Raw genomic sequence first — 27,863 nt, 5'->3', positions numbered from 1 at the left:
GAATATTTATGAAAAGGGAGAATCTATATTTATATTCTTAGATAGTTTCTTAATTTTTCATTTCAGGCTTCCATATATATCACCCTGAACTTTCTGTCACCACAGATAAAGATATTTTTGGCTCTGCAAATAAAAAGACAATTCCTTATTGTCTGAATGTAATACAGTCTTCATTGTACTATTCAACCCTTTGTTTATTTCTTTTTCACTTTGTGAAAATACCCGGGTTAGGCCTTCTTAGATTATTGCTTATTTATGTGTAACAAATCCCACACATTCTAATGGAAATTTCTTTAATTCTCCCTGGTCATATAATATATTCCCATGGTATCATATACTATTATTTACTGTTTACAAGACTCAATTTTGAATTCAGGATTGAAGAGCTTCTTTTATCCTTTCAAGCAGATATTTTGCAACCTGATCATGTAAAAGTCTGTCACTCTTCATCTGTAGAACCTATAGATTTCCTTCTTGATAATGCAAGTTTTCAGAAGAAAGCCAGGGAAATCAGGTGTTTATTGGTAAATTTAGGTAAAAGATTGGTGCACTCAGACAATTTCCTATTTATTTAGATCCTCTAAATTGTTCCACCTGGACAACCTATTTTCTTTTCTGGATTACTGATGACCCCTACAATTTTCTACTTAGCTTCAATGCACAGTCTTTTATTATCCATCATGGAATAGGAGCATATTGTTAACCTACCATCAACAGAAACTTTATTTCTAATTGTTCCAGCAGAAGTGTTGAATTCCTGTGGAATTTGAGTGAGCTGAGTGGTCTATGGTGTGACATGGCCAAGGAACTGGATCTTATGGGGATCCAACACATAGTAACCCTGGCCTTTTTAGCTTTGTGCTCTTACCATATAATTAACCAAATATGAAAGATTTTGTCAACAAAGACTTTATCAGGGTATGTTCAGTGAGCAAATGCTTAGTGCTTATGGATGAGGCAGTGTAGCTACGAAAGAGCATGGAAACTGCTCTTTGACATTAATGCCCATTGACCTGTGCTGCCATCTTACACTAAGGCCACAGAGTTAAGTGATCATAAGTAACACTAATGGGGTTAGGTGACTATTTGATTCTTTATAGCCTAGGAAAGGCAAGGGTATGGTTCTGATTTCATAAGGGATATTTAACATATTAGACGCTCTTACAAGACAAGGTAGAACACAAATTGGTAACTATACTGGAAGATTTACTGCTTTTGTGATTCAAGGTTCAGGGGTGGATGGAAGAAGGACTCTGGTACATGTTAGGAGGGAGAATTGATTTCTTGTGAGAATGTGGCTATTTCTTTTTTTTTTTAAATTTTATTTATTTGACAGAGAGAGACACAGTGAGAGAGGGAACACAAGCAGGGGGAATGGGAGAGGGAGAAGCAGGCTCCCCGCCGAGCAGGGAGCCCGATGCGGGGCTCGATCCCAGGACCCTGGGATCATGACCTGAGCTGAAGGCAGACGCTTAATGACTGAGCCACCCAGGCGCCCCAGAATGTTGCTATTTCTTACATGACTTTTAATTTTTCTTAGTTTTGGGGTGAACAGGAATTAATAAAAGCTCTATTTATTTGTCAATATAAAATTTACCTTTCATATAATGCCACACTGGAAGACATGGAATATGTCAGACTCTATCTATCATCTGTCTACAATTTAAATAAAGAACTGCTGTGTCTGGCTTGCTCTCAATAAAAGTTTGTGTCCTTGTTTTTGGTGTCTAGAATTTATTTTCTTTCACTGCCCTTTAAAATGTAGGAAGAACCCTTGCATATCAGCAGCTATTAAAGACCATTAAGAAATGCTGCTTTAGAAATCAAGAGAACACCTTATTTAAATTCAAAAAGCACTATTTCAAAAAGGTCTTAAAATGATTGTGTACACAATTGCAAAAAGAATTTCTGGTAGGTTGGTATGTAATGTTAATGAAAAATTTGTATTATTTTTATAGGAACTAAGCTCTTGTTTTAGATACACTTTAACTCCAACAACTTGAAAACATATATATATCTTTATAGCCATCAAGGTAATACATTTAAACCATGCTGACACTTTTATAGTAATGTTTCACATACTTACATGGGGTAGTACTTTTGGCACATTTTCAAATGAAGAACGGACATCTAATTTTTCAAAGTGATAGGAAAAGCATTTAAAATAAGTAATAATAGAGAATTATGGAAAAAGATGAAGCACCAGAGTATCATAAAGAAGAAATATGTTTGACCATATGAGAAAGGCAACTACTTTTAAAGGCTTAACTTTCACTGCTCTATAAAAACAAGAGGGCTATAAAAAGTAATATCAGAAGTTATAGCAAACATTTGCCAATATTAAAATATCAGACAGTAACAAAATAAATATGAATACCAAAATGTGTATACAGCTCATGAGGAACATGAGGTGACTAAGCTATACAATTAACATAAACACAGTGTCATGGGTAGTAATCAACAGCAGAAATCACCCAACAGATACAAGGCAAACTACAAAATCAAAGGACAGTACCTGGTAATCAACTGACAGTGTGGGAGAGTTTTGGAAATGAATTTGGAAAGTAATCTGAATTTTTAGTTAGTGACTTAAAATTACATATTTGATTCCTTCTTTATAATAACTTCAGTTAGTAGAGGCTGAAAAACTGGGTACTTCAAAATGTTCAAATTAACTCCAAATTCCTTTATATTCCATTGTTTCAATCTCATTCTCCCATTAACAGAAGTTTTTAGGTAATCAATAAGAAAATTCACTAATTTGACCTTTGCCTTCTCTTATATTTCTGTCCACCTCTGATAGCTAATATGTGTAAAACTAGCAACATCTGGGCAGTTGTTTGAAGGAGGAGAATTAAGGCATGTGCATAATCCAAAATGAATGACAAGCATCTTGATAATTTAGAATTTGGCTACTCCCTTCAAGTATGGAAAATGATACCCAGAGTGAAAGTCCACTGGAGATACTTTTGTCCAGAAGGCCAGATGCAAAGTTGTGCACTTAAAAGAATTAAAAATATCCAAAAACATTCATAGTTTTCTTTATATTTATAAGCAGGAATTCTTGGTCTTATCTTCTCCCACTTCAAAGCACAATATAGAGACTCATACACACACACACACACACACACATATGAATATATACACATATTTATCTATATGGATATATATGTATGTATACATATATATTTACAAAGATCGATATGTTTTTGGTCAAGTAAAGATAATCTAGGTCCTCAAAAAATTAGTTTTTATATCTAATATAAAGGTTTTATTTATATAGATATTTATGACTAATATCCTTGAACTGGTAAATACCAATCAATCAATAATAAAATAGAAAGCCCCTGTTTTCAAAGATATTATTTGTTACTTATTTAATGGCAACTGTCATCATCAGAAACTCTCCATATTAGAAGTTGATCTATTTGTTGAAAAATGAGAACTTTCCTGTATGTTTTTGCAAAGCAATGATTCACATAAACTTGCAAAGAGACCCTATTGGAATGGTAACTACTAGTTGACCTATTAGGTTGAAAACAGAGGCATTGAATCTGCTTATTGTGATGGGATTTTTTTTTTCCTTTCTGTTAGGTGCCAACACCTACCTGAAATACCATCCATTAAACCTCATGAGGAGTATTTAATACTTTACATAGCTTACTCAAACTTTTCCATGGAATGGCTATTTGCCAAAAATAAATATTTTGTATATTAGCTTTGGTTAGTGTTCCTTTCTTCATTTCAAGGCACATGGCTCATAGCAATTTTTGAATAACCTACACAAAAGTTGTAAAAGCACTATGGTGACCATCCACACAATGAAGTAAAAGTTACAGGCTATAGTTTTTATTTTAAATTAAAAGACTCTTCAATGTTTTACTTCCCATCTCTGTTGAAATTGGGCAATCTGTCAGCTTTGATTAATGGTTGGGGGAAGAAAGAGTTGGCAGTATTATTTACAGGGAAGCAATTTCTCTATGTCTGCTTCTCCTCATATTTATTATAGGAAGTGGAAAAGAATATGTCCTGCATGAAGTCAAGGAGATAGACAACTGCAAAGCAGGTGGGGATAGCTAACCTTAAGCCTACATTTCAGTTAAAAGAAAAGGTGCATCTTCTATATCACAGCCAAGGGAGATCTAAGACGTTTGACTTCACAATGAAGGGATTTTAATTGAGCCCACCCAAGTTGACTGCCCTGCTTAAAGAAAAAAAAAACAAACAAATCATAGCAACATGTTGCCGTCAAAGAGACTCTTTTCTTCCTCTTCTTCTTTTTTCTCAGCCAGATAGAATGGAAACCAGATTTTAATCTCTTACTAGTGGGATGATCTTAGATAATACCTCTCAGCCATCATATAATGAGGAGAGTAAGACCTAATTCACTGAGTTGTGTACAACAGTGAAATGGGGTACAGTCGGTGCCTAGCACATGGTAGGTACTCAAAGATAATCAGTTCTCATCTGTTTTCCCTTTATTCCCTGTAAATTCCTTGTTTGTATCAAAGATACTGGGATCCTCATGTGAGGCGTAATTTCTTTTCTGTGTTTGAACATGGAAGTTAAAATTGTTAAAACAAATAAAGATGGTACTATCTGGCCAGCCTCAACCCCACTCTCTTGCATGAGAACTCCTTGAAAATCATCCTAAACCATTCATAAATTCAAGGTTGACTGGAGAATTTGAATTCCTATACACTATAACTGGTATCTTTGCTCCTCTACAATCCCTAAGGCAATACTATAAGCAAGGTGTTTTCAAAGCTAAGAGAATTTTCCAAATTAGTTGTGGAAAACTAACAATACATTATGATTATGGCATATGGTGGTTTTTGGCCCTGTGAATGACAGCTGATTGAATGTCAGCAAGCGGAATTGAGCAAATTTGATGCTGGTGATAAAACATGGTTGTACCAACAACAGCTGTGTCATCCTTCAGGGAGAAGCTCTGGGTAACTGTTGAAAAAGAGAAAGGAACTGTGCAAACCAAAAGGTTCAGAAGCACTCAGATGGTCTGGTAAGTTAGTTTTTGATCAAATAAGTCCTGTAAAATATCAAAACTATGCTTGTGTTTAAAGTAACAAAATGTATAGACACTTCTCTAAGAAAAGGCAATGACTTAAGCCAACCCAAGGAAAACTCTGAAGTCTCCCCATAACATAGCCTCCTACTGAAGAATTTAGAGTTGAATAGGACCCTAGTGTGTCCCACTCAGGGGTTTCTCACTAGAAGTGCCAGAGGCCTAGTATCATTTACACATTTATTACAGTCTTCTGAAAACAAAATATAGAGGGGTAATGCTTTAGAAAGTGTTGGTAGTGGCTGCACGAGCTGGCATTCCCACCAACAGTGGAGGAGGGTGCCCCTTTCTCCACATCCTCACCAACATCTGTCGTTTCCTGACTTGTTAATTTTAGCCATTCTGACTGGTGTGAGGTGGTATCTCATTGAGGTTTGGATTTGGATTTCCCTGATGCCGAGCGATGTTGAGCACTTTTTCATGTGTCTGTTGGCCATTTGGATGTCTTCTTTGGAAAAATGTCTGTTCATGTCTTCTGCCCATTTCTTGATTGGATCATTTGTTCTTTGGGTGTTGAGTTCCATAAGTTCTTTATAGGTTTTGGATACTAGCCCTTTATCTGATATGTCATTTGCAAATACCTTCTCCCATTCTGTCAGTTGTCTTTTGGTTTTATTGACTGTTTCTTTTGCTGTGCAAAAGCTTTTAATCTTGATGAAGTCCCAATAGTTCATTTTTGCCCTTGCTTCCCTTGCCTTTGGCGATATTTCTAGGAAGAAGTTGCTGCGGCTGAGGTCGAAGAGATTGCTGCCTGTGTTCTCCTTCAGGATTTTGATGGACTCCTGTCTCACATTTAGGTCTTTCAACCATTTTGAGTCTATTTTTGTGTGTGGTGTAAGGAAATGGTCCAGTTTCATTGGGGGGGTGGGGGGATGGGTTAGCCTGGTGATGGGTATTAAAGAGGGCACGTTCTGCATGGAGCACTGGGTGTTATACGCAAACAATGAATCTTGGAGCACTACATCAAAAACTAATGATGTAATGTATAGTGATTAACATAACATAATAAAAAAAGCATAAAAAAATAAAAGTAAAAAATAAAAAAGGAGGTAATTAAAAAAATAAAAATAAAAAGTGTTGTAGATTTCACAATTAGTCAATACTCTGAAGTTTAGGCCTATAAGATTTCCAATTAATGATTAGTTCCTTGCATCTTAGAGTAGTTGAGTAAATATATGGTAAAAGCTCTTTTTAAAATTCTTTCCAAGAACAAATATGTTATGCATGAAAACAATCCTTTGCTATATTGACAATATAGATTCCAGTATAGCTTTGTATTATGTCAAGGTGAAGTCAGGAAGAGCATACACTGAACAGACTGTAGAAGATTTTTGTGAAAAACATTCAAATTTCTTTCACTCGTATGTCTAAAGGTAAGTGTTTCCAAACCATAATTGTCTTTTTCTGAATAGACTTGATGTGTTTTGTGGAAACTGTTTTCGAATAAAAGAGTCTTCAGACTGGGGGCAAAAAAACCTTTCAACATTTTTGCAGTTATACAAAGAATTGCATGAGGCACTCAGCATATTCAGTTTGGTCAGCAACTCAGTTAGTCCTTTGGCAACTGACTTGTGTTTTATCCCCCATATGGCTCTGTTTTGAAAAGAATTATCTCATTTTCTAGTCATTCTCTTATCTCATCTGCAATGTCAATTATCTGAATAAAACATCTTAAATACGATGCAAATAGGCAGAATTGTTTCCCTTCTGAGTCATATCTATAGCTCTGCTTTTGTGCAATTAATTGGGAAATAAAATTAAAATTTAAATAGGAAGTCAGAACTAAAGATGCCCAGTTTAACCATCAGCTCAATTGAACAAAGCTTTGTTTTTATATTAACAAGCATATAGCATGGTTTTCCTCCAGAGACCCAATGCCTGCAAAAAGGTTTATGTCTCTCTTTCTTAAGAAAACTGTGAAACAGATTTGTTTAGGTCAGCGGCCTGGGGCAGTGCATTGAGTCCTGTCTCTGGAGATCCAAATTTGAATCCTCATCTCTCACTAACTGGTGTGGGACTCTTAGACAGGTAATATGTTTTCTGGGCATCAATTTTCTTACCAAAAATCAATACAAAGGATGTTAGGATTTCTAGAATCTCTTCTGGTATGCCTAAATACTGACATGCGTAAGGTTAGGAATTCAATGTGGATTGAAGAACTATTGGACTTTCCCCCAAATTTATCAGTGTAATCATTAGGCCCACATCCACGGCCTTATCTCCCACCCCCACCTCACAGAGGTACCAGACTCCTTTTCTTTTCTGGCCAAGTCTAGGTCAATTTTTTTCTTAACTCTCTTCCAGAGGGTTGCTTACCTCTTTCTCTTCCCCTTTCATTATATTTACTTCATTTTACTTCTACTTTGAAATCTTTTAGAGCTTACTTGTAGCTTACTTCATCCCGGTGAATGCTGTTAAATCTAAAGTCATATTTTATATAAATCTTTAATATTTTTCAGTGCTCTATTGCTGCTTTGTTTCAGCTCCTCTTATTTGGTCTTACATTATAGTGTTATTAAGTGTATCTTTAGTGTATTTTTGGTAACTACAGTGCATTGTGACCCAGCCTCTCTTCCTTTGCCTTTTTTTTTTTTTCTTTTTTAATATCCACTTAAATCTAGGAAGTTACTAGCACGACTCTTCTTTTGGCACAAAATGAATTGAAACAATGTCTATATCTAGAACTGAATAAGCATTTGACTTCCTCACTTAAAGTTTTTTCCCACTGACTCAGACTGGGGGAAAAAAAAAACAACAAAAAACAAAAAACCATTATGTAATCATCTAGATCAAAGTCTTATCATTGAGGAGTATGATACGATACTGTTAGATGAACAGGCATGTAGCTGGGAGGGACTTCACCAAGATGACAGCTGTGTGTTTCTGAGGCCTTTTTGCTATAGGAACTCAAGTAATTTTTTGAATTAAAAAAAAAAAAAGCAAATAAAAGAATAGGTTCTCATTGATTATACCTACTTGTGGAGCAAAAGAGCTGGTTATTATCAAAATCAGTCATCATGAATATCATTGTACTTCCTCAAGTACTTTTGGCTTCATTTCCTGTATTTCCTGTTACTTGTTTGATTGCATGGGAAGTTGGCAGGCTGAGGTCCATCCAGCACAGGGCAGGAAGCATGCAATTCAAAAGGCCACCTAGAGCTGAAGATGGACTCCAGTTCAACGTTAGGTTGTTTCCCTGAGCTCACTTTTGGTTTCTCAAATATTGTGGGTTTTTAAATCTCCTATTCAAATGCTCTTAATTTTGAAAATGTAAACTACCATGGAGAAATACAGTCACCACATCCACTGTCATTGTCACAGTGTCTAATGGGTTTACTAGATAAAAGTATTAGTTGTTCTTTAGTCTTCATAATATTTTTCAAATTTCCACTTTTGGCATTGCTTTTCTGGGTCACAAGCAGAGACTCTCAGGATCTTCTGAGAAACATTTCCTTCTAAGCATAACAACTGATGATAGTTCCCAAAAACAATGTGATTCACCTGGAAAGAAAGAAAGGGGATCTCGGAATGAGCCACAGAGTGAATTTGACAACCGAAATATAAAGAAATGAAAACTAGTAAAAAAAAAAAAGATAATTATATTTTTGATTCCTTAGGAATTCTTCTGAACTAAACTAACAATGTGAACACAGCCTTTGGACTATATTAAATTTGTCTCCATCTCAAACTAACTTCTCTCCTCTTAAAGCTACAAGGCTTTTACAACATCTTCAGGGAGGAATTTATTTTCTGATGATGGGTCTGATAACTATATTGTTTAGAGGAAATTATTCCATATGGCATTTACTATATTTGATGGATGATGGCTTTCTAATTGATGGTGATCATGAAAAAACAGCCATCACAAAAAGTGAGTCAGTTAATTTTTTAATTAAGTTCATACCTTAGAATTCAAACTTGGAATACAAAGTGCTAGAAATGATGTATATTTATTTATAAGCTACCCACCATAATATCTGATAGTACGTATTGCCTGATGTCCAGAAAATCCAGATGTAATTAGAAAAAAGTCAAAGGTATTTCAGAGGAGTTCTATTATTGGTTAATATTTACTGAATATCCTAGAAATAATAGCTTGCTCATGGCTTTATAATTTTTTTCACCTATTAATCCTCTCAATTTTTCCATGACTATGACAAAGATAATCTTAATTATATGAATAGTTTTGAAATATTTAAAAAAATACACCAAATAGGGGTGACTTCATAATAGTTTATTTTAAAGATGTTCCTACAAAACCATTGTCATCCTTGTAGGGCTTTGGAAATATAATGTTTGAGTATGCTCAAGATTTTGTAAAAGAGTTGGCCTTGAGCAAAATCATCCTGGATTATCTACAACATTCTGCCAGTGGATTGTAAAGAGGTAGTTGAATAACTCGTCCCCAACCTAAGGACACTTGATGAAGGGACCAGTGGTGGAGGGTCATTCCATGTCACAGTATCTAGGAGCTACCTATGAAACAATTTCCTCTTAGGTATCTATAATCCACAGCATTTGGGGTGGGCTGGCCTAGAGAATATCTTTTAAATGCAGATTAGAAATGTATAATTTTAACAATTCATTGGTATTCAGGATCAAACTCACTGTTACCCTATTTCCTTCTAGGAAGCTCTCAATTCCTAATGCTAAAGGGAGAGACATGTTCCTGTTATTCAGTCTTTTTCTCCATTTCTTTTTTAAAGACTTAACAAGCCTTGGATGACTCAGGAGGTTTAGTATGAAAATTACCAAAATACTGAAAAAATAAGGAATACTATTGTCAACATATTAATCTCCATGACATCTAGCAGCATGGAAAGGGGAACTTAAGGTAGAAGGCAGCAGTGGGACATGCTACAAATTCATAGGCACAAACAGGATCAGGAAACATCGAATTTTTGCCATCTTAATTAAATTACTCTCTTTACAAATTGGCTTACCACTTATAGCGTCCAAAATTAAGCCTATATAAAAATCAGCTAATGAAGGCTTAAGTTCTCAATGGGGCCAACGCAGTTTATAAATAAGACGTATGTGATTTAAGGGCTGCTTACTCCTAAATATTTTCTCATAGCGTGAATTTTTTTTTCTGGTAACAGATTCATTTCTGGAGATGAAAAATGTGTTCTCATTCTCATCCTTTCTCACCCCTGGCCCCACCTCCAGCTTTCTTTGGCATAAGGTCAAGGAAGCAGAAGGTAATATTTGATAGATGTTTATGGATTTTTCCAACACTATGCAACATAAAATTAGTAACTGGTACACTAGTAATTCCTAATTTTTCTTAATAACTCAATAATAGTCATTATCACTAAAGAGAAAAAAAAATGCCCAGAAGAAATTGAAATATAACAGAGAAGATTGAAAGAGAGGAAGATTGGGAACTATGTTGCTCAAGCCCTGATTTTGACCCCAAGTAGGAAGAAAAATGCCATGAAGGGACTAGTCACTTGTTGTGAAATCAAAAGAAATGGAGGCATTTCAAGGGCGGGAGGAGTGCTTACTTTGGGGACAACCCTGAGCAAAATGATGGTCTTCATATACCCAGTGCATTTGTGGATCTGGTGATTACTTGCTAGTGAGATAATAGAAAATTTAAAAAGGTTGGCCTGAAATTATTTTTGTCACTCCAAGATCTTACACCAAAACTTATGACTTTGTATCTTGTTAAAATAAAATTGGGAAAACCTATCAGGACTTTGAGAGTACATAGGATATAGCAGGTGTGGTCTGACAAATATTAACAACTGGATCTCTAGAAAAACATCCCGGGATTAGGAGCATGGGTTTACAGAAATCCTCCCATCATGGCTGGTTTCAAGCTACCCGGGTGATGTCACTGCATGTGATGTCAGCAGGTGCACGCGACACACTGTCAGCTCCTACAAGCAGCAGGGAGCTGCCTCCAACACCTGTTAAGGCCCAGGTCTCTGGGAACGAGGGTGTGTGTGTGTGAGAAAAAGTCTCCCTTTATGGAAAGGAGGCAGAATGCTGAAAAGTAGAGTCATACTAAAGTGCAAAGCTTGTAGGAAGCATACTGCTTCTTGCTTTCCCCATATACTCTCCCTAAGGGCTTCTCTGGTAACCAGTGAGAACAAGTTCTAGCCTATAAGCATGATTTTTGGCATTGTTAGTTGACTGAAGCAAATGGCTTACAGAAATAAAGATGCTGATAGCCATATAACCAAAGAAACAGGTGGCTTATATTTAAAATAACAGATTTGAAATAAATTTTGTGAAAGAAAAAAAAGGACTTGACAATTTGCAAAACTATCCATTTATCTCTCTGTATGAACTATTAACACTGCCTCTTTTGCCACAAACACATTGAAAGCTTCTGAATGAAGATGCGGACAATGAGAGTTTTATGTCCCACTTAGCTGGAAGTTGGATTTGCAATAAAGAAGAGGTACACATAGTTTGCTTACCAGTTCTGGATGAAAGACTGATGTTGATTTATGCAGCCATCTTAGCCCTTTGTTTCTGTTATCACAAGGGTGCAGCCTCAGAGCCCCCGTATCAGGGACGGGAGCTAAGCACCATTCTCCATGTTTAATAAGTCTTAGCCAGGTGTAATTAAATTGTTGAAGCTGTCGGGAAATGAACAAGGAGAAGGTCACTTCAGGCAGCAAACACAGGTAGGGGCTTTGCCAAACACTTTCGTTAGCAGTGGTTAAGTATATAGGCACTTTGATCAAATGTTTTGTACCCAAATCCTGGTATTGCCACTTTCAATTCTGACAGCATGGGCATATTATTACCATATCTAATTTCATTTTTATCATTTTTAAGTTGGATAGCAATAGGGTATATCTCAGAGAGTTGAGGTAATGACTGTTAAGTGTTTAGCACACAGCACGCCCTCAATAAATGTGAGTTGCAGTAATAAAAATTACTGAGTACAGTTAGTATATGTCTACAAATAGAGGTCATTTCAGGTGTTCTGAATCCCAGACAAGCCTGGTGCTTGAAGTAGTGGAACATTCAAACCATCCGTAGCCATTAGGGCTATAAGGAGATCCAAATCACAGTCCTAAATTACTTTGGTGGAAATTATTATGCTTCTTTGTTTAAGACTATCCAGATTACCAGACTCCTAGAGGCGTTGTAGGAAAGGTTAAAAAAATCTTTCTTAAGGCTAAAAAACGTTTCTATTGTAAGAAAGGTTAAAAATCTTTCTATGCTGATAGCAGAAAGAATCATCAGGTTCTGCTTTACTAGCATCCCCTAGTTCATAAGAACTACTCTTGGAGAAGTCCAGTTTGGGGGAGTTGCCAATGTCTAAATCAGGCAACGGAACCATGTTTTCAGTTTTTATAAGTATTTTATCCAGTTATTTACACCCTGGTACTACCTGCCTGGTCAATTTATTCTAAGTCTGTGGGTCTGTGGGAAGTTTGTTGTTTTGCACCAACGTGAACATAAAAAAAAAAAAAATAGACTGCTGGTAAAATTTATCTAAATGCTTTTACCTAGTGAATAATTTGTAATGTAATTGAGATTTAACTTAAGTTATCAAGTATGTCATTGAGTTAGACCTCACCACTCAAAGGGTAGTCTCTGGACCAACATCAGCATCACCTGGGAGCTAGTTGGAACAGCCTGAATCTCAGCCTACCATGAACCTCTTGAATCAGAAATCTGTACTGTAACAAACTTTCCAGGTGATTTGTGTGCACATTAAAATTTGAGAAGCGTGGTCTTATGTCATAATATAAGGAAGTTATGTGGCTACTAAGAGAAGCTAGACATTACCTTTAAAAGGGACATCTCAGCTGGTTGAAAGGTTAATAGCTAAGGGGACTTTTTAGGTAAAGTGAAGGATAAGGCTTGGTGGTTCAATCCTCGGGCTTTGTTCCTTTTGAGCTTTTTTTGGATGAATGCTATAAACTGGCTTGGTATTAAGCTTCATTAATTCTGCCAAAATAAGTTACCTCCCTCCAAGTCCCTTTACTTTTTATTATTCAAACAAACTACAAGCTTAAAATGAGTAACAAGACAACAAGGGAGATGGGGTTTGTGGAAAGCAGGGGCTGCATATTCATACTTTCGCCTCCCAGCATCCCCCCTGAGAGACTCAGTGGTTATCCAGACCACAACTTGGGTCTTCAGATAAAATACTGGTTAATCAGGCACAGAAAAGCACGAGAAGAATGAGTCTTGAAGGGCTGAATGAAATAATACTTTACTTTCATATAATTTGGACTACTTGTAGTTTTATTTTGTAATTTATGACTTTATTTCCTCTTTGAATTGTTAATATGAGTTGTATCTTTCAAACGATTTTTGACACTTTTCTCGTCCCTCTGCCTCCTTTCTTTCCTAATTAAGAAAGAGCTCCCTCAACCTCAAGTTTACAATCCATAGCTGAATTATAAAAACAGAGGACAAAAAATGTCTTTTCAGCTTTGAATTAAGAGGTAGAGAGGAGATGTGCTCAGAAATAGAAGCAATATCTCTAAGTCAAAGCAAACAGCTAAGCCGAGGGAAGCCTAGATTCTCCATCACAAAATAATTTCTTTACCAAGGAGTGATCTACAACTTTAGGACGCTGAGTTTTACTCATGGATTGATGTTTTTATGAGTTTTATTTGTCATTGAAACCAATAATATATACACAGAATGAGAATTGGTGGGGAACATTCACTGAAGAGGGAGGTACCATCACTCAGAACTCACCTCCAGCTCTGCAGAGTCCCTGCTCTGTTCTCCCTGGCCCTCCTTCCTCCCCTAACCATTGTGCTCTGAGTTTGTCAGAGATTTGCTGAAGGGTTTTCCACCATGGATCATGGATTATGTAATTTGCATTATTCCTTCAATATGAAGGAGAATGGGGGAGAGGGGACTGAATCAGAATAAAATGTCTCCCTTAGATTATTTAAAAATATGCTCTGCCTTTATTTCCTCTGTTATTTTATCTTTAGATGTAGTTTTTTATTTTTTCACATTTTTTTGTCTTTATTATTATAACAGTGAACATCTGCAGAGCACTGAGTGTTAAATATTGTTCTACATGCTTCATCTGTATGACATAATTTGATCCTCAAACCTGATTTAGGGGTAGGTGCTGTTATAACTGCTATTTACCTAAAGGTTAAAGGATTTGCAAAGGTAACACACTTGAAAGTGACAGAGCCAGAACTGGGTCCCTGGTAGGTGGACTTCAGTACTCATAGTTTTACTCCCTTGGTCACTAACTTTACATTTAGCGGCAGGCTGTCTTAACACCAACCTTATGATCATGTAAAAATTTATACATTAATTATTGTTTGTACAGCAAAAATAAAGTTTTCAAGTGAGTGGTAAATGTGCAATACTCTGCACTTATCAGGTACACCTGTGCAATCTATCAACCGTGTCTATGATGAGAGAGGAAACCCAGCCCGGCGTACCTTGTTGCTCGCATCACAGTCTTCCAAAGTGGCTACGGTGTTTTCAATGGAAATGCATTTGCCCAAGGCCACATTAATAAGCTAGGGAACAAAATATAAAATACGCATTAAGAAAAAAAATATTTTAAAGTAGAACAAGACATTCAGAAAGCACAGACTATAAAACTATAATAAGGTTAAAAGATAGTTAAGTTGATAGCTTAGCATTACTTAGCGCTATACGATTTTATTGGTTGCTATCTCTAACAGAGACATAATGTAATCTTGCTAAAGTACAGCTTCAATCTGTCAATTTAGGCCTATGATTCAGCCACAGAGCCAACAAACAGAAGCTTTTAATTAACCCTTGCCTGGAATGCTGAATAGGAAATGAGCAAAAGGTAGCATGAAAAGTAGTTATTTTCTTGTCTCAAGTTTTTCTGATGCATACATTAAAAGTCAATGCATAGACTTGCAATTTAATCAAACCAACAGTTACAGGCTCTGTTCCCTGGCTGACCCCTTCAAGCTATTTCACTGCTTAGGCACTGAATCATAGATAAATTGAGTCCTTCAAAGAACAGCAGATTCCAGCTGATTCTCTGTCAGAATCTTCCTAATGACTCAGGTAAGCTACAATTCATTACAGGAAAGTCATGAAAGCTAATACAGAGCCAAACTTAAAGGCACTATCTGGCAGGCCCCCAGGTTTTTAATGGATTTGCAGGGTCAAATATGGAGGCAGCTTTCTATAAGTCACCATTTAATGCAGAAAAATGTTGATTCCCTTGCCCCCCTTGACACCTTGGGCAAGGCTAACGAGCTGGTGAGTTAATAGTGCAATTTAGACTTCTTAGATTTCTAGAAGAGCTGTGTAGAGTCACGTCTACACTCAGGAAAGCCTTCTGAGCTGGGAGGTGGTGAAGTCTTTGTTGGCAAGGTCACTATTTATGCCCCATCCTGCTCTGTGGTACCCAACACAGAGCTCTAACTCTGGGGTATTGTAAGATACAGCTGTGTAGCTCAGAGCTGTAAGCCTTCATAACAGGGTGCTCACTTTTACATGCATAGCTTAGCTTGCAAGAAAGTCAGGGGCATCTTCAGGGACCAGAAAATGAAACAAAACAAAGCCCTTTAGCAAGTGGGAAAATTGCAAATACTGGTAGGCAAGGGACCAAGATTGTGAGGACAGGAGAAAAAATATGAGTGAGCGAGAGAGTTGGAACTGCAGTCTTCCACATAAAGATGGATGACTAAAGAATACAGTGTCCCAGGAAAAACAATTACCCCATACATAGCACAGGGAGACAACAGGGAAACTAGAGTCTCCCTTGGGAATCTGAACCTTACATGGATCTTCATTTGGGTTTGAGATGCAAGTTTATACTACTTCCATTGGATAGGAATTTTGACAGACATAAAAATAGTACCAGGTTGAGGGCGCCTGGGTGGCTCAGTTGGTTAAGCGCCTGCCTTTGACTCAGGTCATGATCCCAGGGTCCTGGGATCCAGCCCCACATCTGCTCAATTCCAAGCCCCACAGCAAAGGGCTCATGCTCAGCAGGGAGTCTTCTTCTCCCTCTCCCTCTCCTTCTGCCCCCCTCACCCCACTCCCACCTCACTCGTGCCCTCTCTCAAATAAATAAATAAAATCTTAGAAAAAAAATAGTACCAGGTTGGTTACTTCTGGGGTGGCTGTCATGTAAAACAACTCTAGAAGGACAGAATTTCCATCAGAAATCTTCAAAGAAAACTCTGTTCACAATGTAGAGTGACAAATATGGGAGGAGACAATCCACCATTAGGAAATGGAGCAGTCAGGACGCACAGAAGGAATCAACTTTAGAGAAGCGATTTAATAGAAATGCATGAAAGAAGGATAATCCTGGAGATTAAAGAAAGGAAATGTGCTCCAACTGCTCTCTGGATTTTAACAGAGATAAGTATAAACTTCTGTATTTGTGGATTACTCAGAAAATATTCTGTCTTCCCACGCATTTGGAAAACTGGCTTCAGTGCAGCCAAAGAGGTTGTACAGCTCCAGAACCTCGCAGAACCTCCAGTACGTTAATGTTTAGCTCTCTGCTGTAAGAGGGAGTGAAGCATGAGTGTCTGCCAAATACATTTGGCCCTGGGATCCTATTTTTGGCAGCACAACTAACATTGCCCAGAGCAGTGTAGGGAACTCCTGGTTTAACCGATTTTTTTTGTATTTATTTTGTACAGTCCCTTCTGCCAAGCATGGAAAAGCATTAGATGGAAGGAGAAAATTTTTCTTTCCCTTGCTTTCCGCTCCCCCGCTTTCTCTGAAGATTTGTTTTCCTTCCTCCCTATCAGAAATTTCTGGAGAAACTGCTTTTCTTCACATAGAAATGATTTATGAAGTCCTAAGGAGTTGTTTTTCTTTATCTCATTATGAATGGTTTTAAAAATGGAATCCTCATTTTATTTTCAAGGAATTGTATTTATGCTTTTATTGTAAACCATTTCAATCTTTTTTAAAAAATCAGGCAGTCTATACATTTTAAATTACCCATTTTGAATTATGTCACTTTCCAATTTAGGAGGTGGAGTTCCCCATGTTCATCACAGAATTACTAAACATTGGGCTACAGGCTATTCGCTAAGCATCTAATCCAATATAAAGACACATTATTAGTGAGGTTCTTTCGTTCATTAAATATTTTTGGTTCAAAAAGATATGATATGTTCTCATAAAAAAAGAAAAGGAAACAAAAAAATCTTGCGTTGGATTTAAATTAAATCCTAATAGGATTGAAAGAAGGGAAAATGTGGAGCAAATAACAAAAAGTTGTAGAGTTTATTTTCTTGGGACTTTTCAAAACTGTGTGTCCGAAATAATGGTCGCGTTAATCTTAGTCTGAAATGTCTGGAAAAAGATCTTTTTTTAAAACTGGTAATAATGCTCCCTACTGGTTATTTAAGAAGGGAGCAAATGATACCTTGATTATAATTTGTCTAAGGAAAGCAACAAATAGAATTTAAAAGATCATTTAAAAATATTTTCTGCATTTTAATATATTATAGCTCAGGCATCAGCAGAAGGCTGTTACAGGAGAGCTCTTCAGAAATTTCATGGGAACGCATATACAAGTTAACCTCACAGGGGAAGCAAAAGGTAGTTTTTTAGTTCCCTCTGGTGGTTAAAGTTCAGTAATGCTCTTGCTGAGATCCTGTGTTAGGAAAAAAAATTACTATGCTGAGAATTTCTTTTTTTTCTTAATCAGGAGTTAAAATTAAAAAAAAATATATATATATAAGTTTATTTTACAGACACATTATTTGAACAGTGTATAAATCTGGGGTATTCTTCCTAACGAGTTACCTAGAAAAAAAACACCAGGTTGAGAACTACCAGAAATAGCTCCTATTTTTTTTTTTTTTGACCTATAAAAACGACAATTTTATACTATATTATGTTACATACAAACAGGTGACATATACTAGTCTGTCAGTTGAATTTTTACGTTTCCTTTCTTTCATACTCTTCCAGAATCTCCCCTATACGGTTGGGGAGAATGGCTCTACTAAGTCCTGTCATCAGGAAATTTCCCAGGAGAGTGATTGGTTTGTGCAATTCACTTCCTAGGGAGAACTGAACAAACATGGCCTAGAACAACAGGCTTACTGATGGTCAACTCTGAGAACCTCTTTCATGAAGAAAAAGAAAATTCTTAAAGAAAATGAAATAATGCCAGGAATATTTATAAATAAAAAATAAATGAAAAAACAATAAAACAGATTAAAAATATGCATGACTGGGGAAGAGCTCTAGGTCAAGGCTTGACTAATCACTTCTAAACCTATTCTATGGTAAATATCCTCATGTCTTGCCATCCTCTTCAAATTAAGCCCCACCCCCAGAATGGGTTTGAAATGGCTTTCGTCCAGGTTCTCTGCTTTCTTGCTTTAGTTCTTAGCTTTGTACTCCATCCAACCTGTTTAGCTTGGTTTCTTCCCTTTTGGTACATTACATTGTGCCCTGGAATTTTCTGTCATCATTTGATGATTTCTTTTATTTTCAACCTGTGTTTGAAATCTGTAAAAATCTAATTAAATCATGTCGTCCCATTGCTTAACCTTACTCAATAACCTCCTTTTATATTGGAGGGGGCAAGAAAGAAAGAAAGAAAGAAAGAAAGAAAGAAAGAAAGAAAGAAAGAAAGAAAGAAAGAAAGAAAGAAAGAAAGAAAGAGAAAGAGAGAAAGAGAGAAAGAGAGAAAGAGAGAAAGAGAGAAAGAAAGAAAGAAAGAAAAAGGAAGGAAGGAAGAGAAGGAAGGAAAGAAGAAAGGAAGAAAGGATCCTTACTTTGCCTACAAGGACCTATGTAACCTGACTCTTCCTCCCTCCTCCCCTTCATTTGGTGCCATTCTTCTCTCCTTCACACCTTGACAACATTCATCTTCTTGGCAGTTCTCGAATGCCTGGACAGTCATCTATCTTAGAGTTTTTGCACCAAGGGCGTCCTCTGCCTAAGACTCGATCCTTTAGAGCTTCGCTGACACTTGTTTTCCAGGCCTAGGCTTCAACATCTCTTCAGAGTTGAATACTGTAGCTTAGAAGGAGTCATCACTTGTGACCAGTTCCTTAAATGAGAGCCATTCTGTTTTTTATTTAAATGTTACATACTTGTACATTGTTTTCCCTACTCAACTTCAAGCTCCACAAACAGGAATCAAGTCTGCTTTACACATCACCCTATATTCCAGTTCTGAAATGCTATCTGGTTTATTGATACCCAGTAGGTATTGGCTGAAGTAATCAATGAACATGGCTGCTTAAAAGCCTCCCTCAAGTTCACCTATATTTATCCCTTAACCGTGCTCTGTCTCATCTGCACTCATACTTAGTATTTACTTCTAATGTAATTCTTCATTCTTTTCCACACATTTTCAAGAGTTTTTAAACTTTATTTTTATGGAGTCAGAATGTAATTGCTGCTTGAACTTACCACACCATTAGCCCTCACAATGGGAGCCTTCAGATCAGGAAAAACATTCTCCAAGTACCATTTGAAACTTTTGCATTTTAGTTTCTTTCGAAGTTCCTGTTGTTCGGTGAGGTTTCCAACATCTAACCCTTGGTCTATGAGGTGGTCCCCATGGCCATAGAATAGGTCCTTGTACTCATCAAGCCAGACCTCAGCAACCCGCACCAAGTTCCGCTCTACTGTCTTCATCCGGTCTTTGGGGAAGGAGTATGGATTGTCATTTCTGAATATGTGGCCCACTCGGGAACAGGGAATGATCTCAATTTCACCACCACACATCCACACCTGGATGATAATAAACATCAATTATCAAATGATGTCTGCAAATCATGGGCAGTTAATAATGACAAGGAACGACCTGGTGACCACTCTCTCCCCCCCCAGTCTGAAGTAGTTTTTTTTCAATAGTTTCAAATTAAACTCAACAGGTTTATTTAGTTTTGTACATTGCTGTGGACCATTTTAGGATTCATAAAATATATATATTTTTATTCCCTACCCATCGGTGTACATCTTCTTATTTTATAAAGAAATTCTCACTGAATCCCAAAGTATAAAATATGGAATATGGATTCCTGTTTTGGTTGGATCAGGGAAAGGAGTGTATATTTCCATGTTTTCAACTTGCCCTTCTCATCTTGGGATGACCCATATGGCTTATGGAGCACAACTTGAAAATGAGCTCGAAGTAATACCCCTTTTACTATATACCACCCCACTCCTCAGGAAAGCAGTTGCCTTTTGGATTCTCTTTACTCTGGCTGCTGCCAAGGCTCTCTTAGCTGTTGATCAATGACTATAAACACCCGAACTGTCTGAGATGTCCAAAGTTGTTGCACCATTGCCTGTCGATGGCCTGCCCTAGAGGCACTTTTTGTACTTCTGTCCCTTGTGGCATCTAACGTGAGCCATTACTGAGTGATTTCATTACTTCCGATATACTAGAAAAACGTTCCCAGAGATATTTTGTGGGAAGCATGAATCCCACAGCATTTATACAGAATGGCAGGCATTATTTCTCCCAAGTCACATGTAGAAACAGGATTATAAAATACTAGGGAATTCTAATAAATTTCGTGAGAGCTATTGATTCTTCCAAATTTAATCTGGGATACAAAAACATTAATCTAGAGGCCCTTAAATTTCTGTGGAATTTCCTCCCCGAGGCAGTCCCATATCTGATTATACATTAGTAAAATGAAACCAAATGATAAAGTCTTAATTGTAGAGAGGATTTGAGGACCACTTGGTAATACCTTGAATGAGAGCTCCATATTTTCTCCACCCCAGACATCAAGCCCAGGGTCATAGGTTCCAAGTTCAAAAAAGTAATTTTTATCAATAGAAAACAATCCACCTGCCATGACGGGGCACCTACAAAAAGAAATGTTTGATTTTTTAAGCTTGCTTGTCACGGGAATTCAACGTTTCGAGTGGGTCCCCTGTGCAGTTGTGATGGAGTTAAGAGATATTTTAAAATAGCTACCAAGCATGGGGAGGTCTTGGAATGGATTCACAAATAGCACCAAAGTCATCAGTTCCCTAGTTCATGGTGGCAAAGCTTGATTAGGGTCAGCAAAGATGGGGCCTGGAAGTAGGATTCTTATTTGCCCTTTACTCTCTGACACAAACTCTCCAGATAGGTTATTTTTTTTTTTCCCCACACAGAACATGCCCTCTTTAATACCCATCACCGGGCTTATGGTTTGTCTCCCCCTCCGATTTTCCCCCCCTTTATTCTTCCCCGCCTGCTATCTTCTTCTTCTTCTTTTTTTTTTTTGTTAACATATAATGTATTATTTGTTTCAGAGGTACAGGTCTGGGCTATGTGCTATGGTGAGCACTGTGAATTGTGTAAGACTGTTGAATCACAGACCTATACCTCAGATAGGTTATTTTTAACAATGCCTTTTTAATAGTACTAAGGGAGTACTAGGCACTGTTGTAAGTGTTATGTATGTAATTATCTCAGACTTTATGCAAATCCTGCAAGTATGTACCATTAAGAAACCACAGCACAGAAACAGTTAGGAACTTTCCCAAGGTCACAGATTAGTATGATGTACTTCGGGGGTTCAGTTTAGGTGGTCTAGTTTGACTCTATGATCTCTCACTCCACTCTACTGCCTCAACTGTAGACAGATTTTTATTGACAGCTTATTATGTGGCAAACACTTTTTAAAGCATGTTATATAATCAGATTTAATTCTTAGATAATAGAGGTAGCTCCTTCTATTAGTCTTAATGCAAAACAAACAAACAAACAAAAAAACGAGAACACAGAGATTCAGAGAGGTTAAGTGACTTTTTAAAGCTCACACCATTAGGAAGTAATAGAATTGAGATTTATATCCAAAGAGTCAGACTCCAGAGCATTCGCGACTGTTATAGATTATGGGGGATAGAAACTACACTTGAATCAGCAGCTAGACAAGGCAGTAATCCCTTCCCATGGTGGTTACCATTGAGCCAGTGGAAAGGTTTGTGTGGAAAGCCTGTCTTGTGTTTAGAGTACAAAGCAATGTCAAGGATAAGGTAATTTTTGCCCCACACCTACTTCCCTTCCCCCATCATTTATGTACATATTCTGTCCGAATGCTCAATGTCCTTTCTAGTCCATCCAGAATGCATTCTCTTCCTAACGTTATGTGGAATATAATCTGAACTCAATCACTACATTAACTCTCAAAATGGGAGTCTGAAAAAGGCAAAGAGGTTCTTTAATGTGGGATCAGAGTAAGTGTGTTAAATGCAGGCAGATATGGGTCTGAGTCCCAATTTGTTCTTTTACTAGATGTATATCCCTGGAAAAATTACCTCATTTAGGCTCAATTTCCTCATCTCCACAATGAAAATACTACCACCTCTCTCCTAGGGTTAGGGAGAGGCTTAAATGCACAGTGCTTAATAAATGATAGTACTTCTATTTGACTTGCTAGGAATATCAATTCTGAAGGCATCATACCTAGCAAGGGATGAGGCATACAGTATTGAGGGTTAAGTTCTAAGAAATAATGTTACAATGCACAGTCTGGGCTGGGGCTTTCTCTTGACACTTGTCTGCTCAAGTTCTCTCTGCAACTGGGAAGGCTTTGGGGACCCCTGTTGCTCTGCCTGAGGCTGGCTGCATGCTTGTCCTGCAGGTCTAGTCTCTGGGAGAAGTGTTCACTTTGGCTTCAGGTCTAAGCTGTGATCTTAAATCCAGCTTCTCCAGCAATAAAGCCCCTCTTTAAATTCATATCCACCTTCTGTATCTATTTCTCAATTCATTCACAGAATTTGGCTCCCATGGGAAGGGTAGGATTAGAATTGAAAAGAAAACCCAAATGGTAGCTATTATTACAATAATACTTTTACCACTATTATTTACTCTTCTAATTTTTACTCATGTTGGCTTTAACATTGTATGTGTTCATACAGCGTTTATGCAGCATATTCAATTAGTTTATATTTCTTAAGTTGTCTATCTCAGGGAACAGGAATAGTATTAGTGAATTTCTCTGGGTTCAGGGCTGAATAAGGTGCACTTAGCCATTTAAAAAATGAGGTTTGGTAGTGGAAAAGTAATATCTTAGGAAAACTTTGCTTTTGATCATCTATTGGCTAAAGCTGTAATTCTTGATGGTCTACAGGATGACAGGAAATACTTGTTTTGTGGAATTGCTTCCTATGCCTTTATAAAAAGATTCACGATTGCTTTCTAATCTTAAATTTCACACACTTACCTTATTATATCTGTTTCTTTAATTCTGTTTTTTGCAACAACGTCTGGAGGAATTGTTCTCCAACCAAAGTTCATGGGCCACACAAAGATGCCTCTTTGAAAGTTGTCCACTGTCATGTAACTAATCCAGGAAAGAAACAAAAGTGCTACCTGAGATCATACACATATACTTAAGCAACCTGACACCATGTCTTGTTCAAATGAATGAAACAAGTTCTTACACAAATGATTTTAGATTATTACAAACTTTTTAATAACATTTCAAGCAAATTTATGAGTACATTAGTGACTAACTGGCTTGATTGCTAGTTTTTAACTTATACTTTACTTTTAATAATGTTCTGACTACTTTTGAGGGGAAAAAAACAATTTAGGAGTATATGTATTATTTCCCACTAAAAGATGAACTAATCTTAAGGGAGATAAATATTTTCTGGGTTCAGGTACAGCTGAATAGAAAGAGGAAAGAACAGGACAATGAGTATTAGGATTTATTGCTATTAAGAGTTAAGCATTTTGATGATCAAATAAATTACTGGATTGACCTTCTCTGATCCCAAGATATCTATTATGTGTTTCCATTTATTTAAATGGATGCACTGTGTATTTCTTAGATTTGCAAAAATGTGCATTTTAGGAATATAACCAGTACTTTCTGCTGCTGTTAGTTAAAAACTCGCTTAGAAGTATCTTGTGGAATATGACAGTATTACCTCATATCCTTATCATTGATGACCTCAATTACTGGACAGGCTACTTTCTTTCTACTTAAATAAACCCTTTCCAGAAGAGGTTCCAACCAACCAGTGTTACATTCCACGTGAGAATCCAAGAATGTCAACACATCACCTAGAGAGCCAGAGAAAAAAAAAATCATTTGAAAATGTGATATACTGAATGTATGTACTTCATGTTCAAAGGTTTTGGGGATTGCTCCAGAAAGGTGATTATAAGGGCAGTAGTCTTCTCACTGAATTCCTGGTCCCTATAATTTCATTCTATAATGAAATAAAATAAATTTCGTTTCTAGAAGTCCTATGGGACAAGCATCATTTTTGTTTGTGAAAAATTGATAAGCCACTTAGAATGGATAGCCAAGGCTTTGAAGGGAATCCTTAGAGTAAAAGCTTTGTCTCTTCTAAGGAGGGTGGGTCGCATTAACCTGGGGTGGGGGTGTGTGGACCAGGCAGAGTTTGATATTCCAAGGTGGGCCTTAGGAATGATGAAGAGGAGAAATCATTCTGCATAACAAGGCTGAAAACAAATAAAAAAGGAAGAATCAGCAAGTCTAGAAGGTAGTGTAAAAAGGGTTACAGGGATGGGGAGGGAGAATAGGGAATAGTTTAATGGGTATAGAGTTTTAGTTTTGCAAGATGAAAAGCTTTCTGGAGATTGGTTGCACAACTGTGTGAATATACTTCAGAGTACTGGACTGTGCACTGAAGAAATAATTAAGATGGTAAATTTTATGTTACGCATATTTTGCCACAATACAAAAATCAAAGACTTGCAGGAGAAAAAAAAAAGAAAAAAGAAAAAAAAAACCAACTTGGAGGCCAAAAAATAATCACTTAAAATTCTTTTCTTCCTATTAGTTGTGTGAAGTAACACTCTCTTCCCAATAAAAATCTCCGTAGCATCTACATTATTCCAAATGATTTTATACAAGTGGAGTGTGTGTGTGTGTGTGTGTGTGTGAAGATTAACAAATAACCCGAGGAATTTGGGCTATGGCCAAAATCCTACATGTGTCCTTTCAGGCCCAACCATAGGCACATTACAAAGGCTTTCCCTGGCGGGTCCTCATGGCTGGAGGCTGCCCTCTCACACCAGACGTGGTCTGCAGCCAGTGTACCACAGCCTCTGAAGGGACTTGCAGTCAAGAGCACAGGCCCTCCCCCTCCCTCAGTGGACATGCTCTCAGCACAGCTTCATTCCTAGCTCAGTTTCCTCCATCGGAGGCCTCCTTCAGGCCAAGATCTCTGTCTCACCGCATGGGAGGTGGGGAGGTCGCCAAGACCTTTTCCTCCATCTGACTCAGCATTCAGCACTTTCCTACTCGGAGCCTTCTCCTTTTTCTCACCCTCCGCCCCAGGCTGTAAAACAGGAGGAGCCGTTTGTTCTGGGCTCCGGGGGCAGTGAGATGATCCTCACATCTGCCCAATCCACCAGCCCGTTTCTCTACAGGGAAACATGGGACATTCAGGGAGTCAGCACTTTCTTCTGTTTCAATTCTTACTTATACTTCTTACTTATATCAGTGGAGGAAATGATTAAAGACTTGAGGGTTGCTTTCCTTTTGGCTTATTGCTTGCATCGACCACTCTGACACCTGGTTGCTCCCCTCTGCTCTTGACAAACTTATAATAACATCATTTACCTTCTATTAAGTGCTTACTCGGTGCCAGACACTGTCCTAGGCATTCTACACGAGTGTCTTGTTTAAGCCACACAACAAACCTGAAGTATAAATCTCATTTTTCTTTCCATTTAAGAAATGAGACGCAGATCTAAGTTTTATTCCCATTTAAGAGAAACAACTGAAACAATTTTTTTCAAGTTAGCACAGCTAAGTGGCAGCCTGATATTTGAAAATACATAGTTTATTCCATTGCCTGTGTTCTTAAAAAAAGAAAGAAAAAATGGTCAGAAAGAGGCAGAGCTATGAGAATGGGAAGGCTTAAAGTAAAAGCGGAAGACGGCAGCAGGCAAAGAACAAGGTGAAATTAGATACCTAGATGATAGTTCATTATCCACTAAAAGCTATACCTCTTAATTAATGGTTCAGTATCGTATTAACCGATCAACAATGGAATTTTTGCATGAGGGTAAAGAAACTGACCCTAGCCAAGGTCTTGTGAGGAATGCTCTTGAGAAGTCTCTAGGCAGGACCAGGCTGCACTAGACTGAAGCCCCTTCCCCCATTATCCCCAACTCTTGGAGACAGTGGTTACAACTCCTGATCATGCTGGTGGAGTCCTATTTTCAGAGATTATGGCTTATTTCATAATGAAAGGTCATTATCAACTAAGGGTGTCATTTTGCACAGCCCGCTCCCTGTGTGGGAAGGTTCACGGGGGTTATCTAGGTGCGTAGGGTGTGTAAGCATGGCCTGCTAAGTTCCTACTTGGCTAGTGAATAGCATGTGCAAAAGATAACCTCCTTTTTCTCACTACTTCTACTGCTGGTCCGTTCGAACCAAAGAGGAGTCTCTCCCAGACTGCCTGTCCCTATCCCCAGAGTAAGCTGGTACAGTCAAAGGGGCCTGGATCGACTTTCTCAATCCCTGGTGGCAGCAGGATGGGTACCCAAACCTGCATTCACTTCCCACCTGGCCCAGATTCCCATACAGATTTTCATTCACTTGTTGCCAGGACCCAAAGGAAGCAGCTTCCGCCCAAAACACAGACTGGAATTTTATACTGTTTTATTTTGGGTGAGAAGAGAATCCTCCCATGCATGAATGTCATTGCTCCACTTTCAGACACTTTAATTTAAAATAAGATCTCCGGAACTAGACCAGGGAGCTATCTATGTAGCTGACTCTGGTTAGGACTTCTACTTGTAGAGGGTATGGTCTGTGGACGTTTCACACACACCCTTCCTAACCCTGAGCGTCATGGTGAAATGAACATAGTATCGAAGCCACATAGGTCTGTTTTCCTTAGCTACAATGGATAAATTATTTAACCTCTCTGAGATCTACTTTCTGGGGATAGTTCTAAGATCTACCTAATACCTAAATTCCTTATAAATAGCTAGTGTTGGCACCTGGGTGGCTCAGTTGGTTGGGCAACTGCCTTCGCCTCGGGTCATGGTCCTGGAGTCCCGGGATCGAGTCCTACATCGGACTCCCTGCTCGGCGGGGAGTCTGCTTCTCCCTCGGATCCTCCCCCTCTCATGCTCTCTGTCTCCCATTCTCTCTCTCAGATAAATAAATAAAAAATCTTAAAAAAATAAAAATAAAAATAAATAGCTAGTGTTATTACTGTTTTTTCAATGAGTGTTTAAGCTAGAGTTCAAAATAATCTTATCTTGATGACCACCTGGCAGGCTTTTCTGTTTCCTAAGAGTAGGTCCCAGCGATGCTGGATTGTTTGCAGATGGGTTTGATTGTAACTTATTTATTTATTTACTTTTTGACCAACCCAGAGATGCTCGATGTGCCAGAAAGCTTTGGCTCCTTGTTGAGTACAGACCCCCATTTCTATTTAGCCAACCAGCTTGGAATATTGTTGCCAGCACCAATTAGTGTTGGAGTGTTGTCTTTAGGGTTCCTTGAGGGATGTGGACCTGGCTGGCCATTTAATTTTACATAATAATTTATAAGTGATGCTAAGGAAACCACCTGTTTTACCTGCAGCAGAAACAAGTTGTAGAAATTTACAGAAGGACTATCGCTTTTCAGGAGACCTTAAAGTTGTCCAGGAGTCAGATGTCATTTTAGTCCACATACTTAAAGTTAGCCAACTGATTCTTTGGAATGTTCACAGCAATGTCATGTATTTTGCCAAATGCCCTTGTTATAAAGGAAATGAGAATCTGATCTCTACTCTACTCTCTAGAGTGTACTATTGAAACCTGCCCATCTGCAGACTCTTCTTGGCAGGGCAATAACTTGCTCTTTTGTTCAATACTCGCACGAGATCCGAGTGGTCGGCTTGTTCACTT

At 37.8% G+C, this 27,863-nt stretch overlaps 1 protein-coding gene across 1 annotated transcript in view; it reads right to left on the bottom strand.

The window, feature by feature from the left end:
• Nucleotides 1-785: 785 nt before the first annotated feature.
• Nucleotides 786-27,863, bottom strand: part of GALNT5 (polypeptide N-acetylgalactosaminyltransferase 5) — a 50,555-nt gene continuing 23,477 nt past the window's right edge. Inside the window, exons 4-10 of the mRNA XM_045868835.3 lie at nucleotides 23,906-24,041; nucleotides 23,194-23,313; nucleotides 20,725-20,842; nucleotides 19,430-19,753; nucleotides 14,479-14,559; nucleotides 11,515-11,676; nucleotides 786-8,584 (exon numbers count right to left, since the gene is read on the bottom strand). Coding sequence (XP_045724791.2) covers nucleotides 8,444-8,584; nucleotides 11,515-11,676; nucleotides 14,479-14,559; nucleotides 19,430-19,753; nucleotides 20,725-20,842; nucleotides 23,194-23,313; nucleotides 23,906-24,041 — 1,082 coding nt within the window. The 3' untranslated portion in view covers nucleotides 786-8,443. The remainder of the gene's footprint in view (nucleotides 8,585-11,514; nucleotides 11,677-14,478; nucleotides 14,560-19,429; nucleotides 19,754-20,724; nucleotides 20,843-23,193; nucleotides 23,314-23,905; nucleotides 24,042-27,863) is intronic.

Source organism: Mirounga angustirostris, unplaced genomic scaffold (assembly GCF_029215605.1).
Source record: "Mirounga angustirostris isolate CCGP_5_RB_7025 unplaced genomic scaffold, mMirAng1.0.hap1 SCAF_3, whole genome shotgun sequence".
NCBI classification, from domain to species: domain Eukaryota; kingdom Metazoa; phylum Chordata; class Mammalia; order Carnivora; family Phocidae; genus Mirounga; species Mirounga angustirostris.
The sequence above is the reverse complement of the archived record's forward strand: the minus strand, read 5'-3'. Positions and strand labels throughout refer to the sequence as shown.